The sequence below is a fragment of the Halyomorpha halys genome, unplaced genomic scaffold (assembly GCF_000696795.3).
Source record: "Halyomorpha halys isolate HHAL.00 unplaced genomic scaffold, Hhal_1.1 Scaffold567.1, whole genome shotgun sequence".
Taxonomy (NCBI): domain Eukaryota; kingdom Metazoa; phylum Arthropoda; class Insecta; order Hemiptera; family Pentatomidae; genus Halyomorpha; species Halyomorpha halys.
This window is the reverse complement of record NW_027109033.1, coordinates 421,833-422,747: the sequence shown is the minus strand read 5'-3', so window position 1 is coordinate 422,747 and position 915 is coordinate 421,833. Positions and strand designations below refer to the sequence as shown.

The following is a 915-nucleotide window of genomic DNA, read 5'->3' as shown; positions in this document are numbered from 1 at the left end:
GGTCAAAGTTCTTCATTTTGTGGGACCGCCACTCATTGAAAAAAGTCAACGTCCCAGGCCGGATTCGAACCGGCACCGCCAATAGACATCAAATTGGTAAGACTGTGTCTTAACCACTGAGCTATGGGTATATATATATAGTTACCTGTCAGGTACTTCTACAATCCAGGAAGAAACTTCTTTTCCATTATTTGTTCTTTTAATTTTTTTCACTATTGTTCTATTCCCTTCCGCGCCCATTAGTCCTTTTACGTAAATCTGACTTCCTTCTTGATCTTTTAATTGGATGACCTAATAATGAATGAGAATGAAAAATTCAAATAATATACCGTATAAATATTTAGTGATATTTTTTTTTCTCCTTTCTAAATATTTCTTTATTTTAAAATTATTTAAATTGTAATTTGTTGTTGGTTTGTAAATCAACGTTTTGGAGTATTCCTCCGTCTTCAGGGTACTTTTCTAAGGTCCTGTTTCATTGTTTCTATTAACTTCTCTCTTGGCACTTTTTTCATCTTTCTTACATGATAATCACTGTTGTATATATAATATATATTCTGTTTATACACCAATCTTCTTGGTCGAAAATGTTCAAAGTTCAAATTATACCATATAAATATTCTGTGATTTTGTTTTTTTTCTCCTTTCTAAATATTTTTTTATTTTAAAATTATTTACAATACACTGACGTTTTGGTGTCCTCCTCCGTCTTTTGGGTACTTTTGTACTATTAGAAAAGTGCTAAGAGAGAAGTTAACAGGAACAATGCAGGAAGACTAAAGAAAAGTACACTGAAGATAGAGGAAGACTTCGAAACGTCAAGGTAATAAAAATAATTTTAAAATAAAGAAATATTTGTAAAGGTGAATAAAGAAAATAATCACTAAATATTTACAAAATTTTCAAAATAAAAAT

At 29.9% G+C, this 915-nt stretch overlaps 1 protein-coding gene across 5 annotated transcripts in view; it reads right to left on the bottom strand.

The window, feature by feature from the left end:
• The window catches only part of LOC106684291 (uncharacterized protein PF3D7_1120000), a 34,663-nt gene that overhangs the window by 5,230 nt on the left and 28,518 nt on the right, over window positions 1–915 (bottom strand). For all 5 annotated transcript variants that reach the window (XM_014426275.2, XM_067047249.1, XM_014426277.2 and 2 more), the window contains one exon: window positions 146–291. In XM_014426275.2, the coding sequence (XP_014281761.1) occupies window positions 146–291 (146 nt within the window). The remainder of the gene's footprint in view (window positions 1–145; window positions 292–915) is intronic.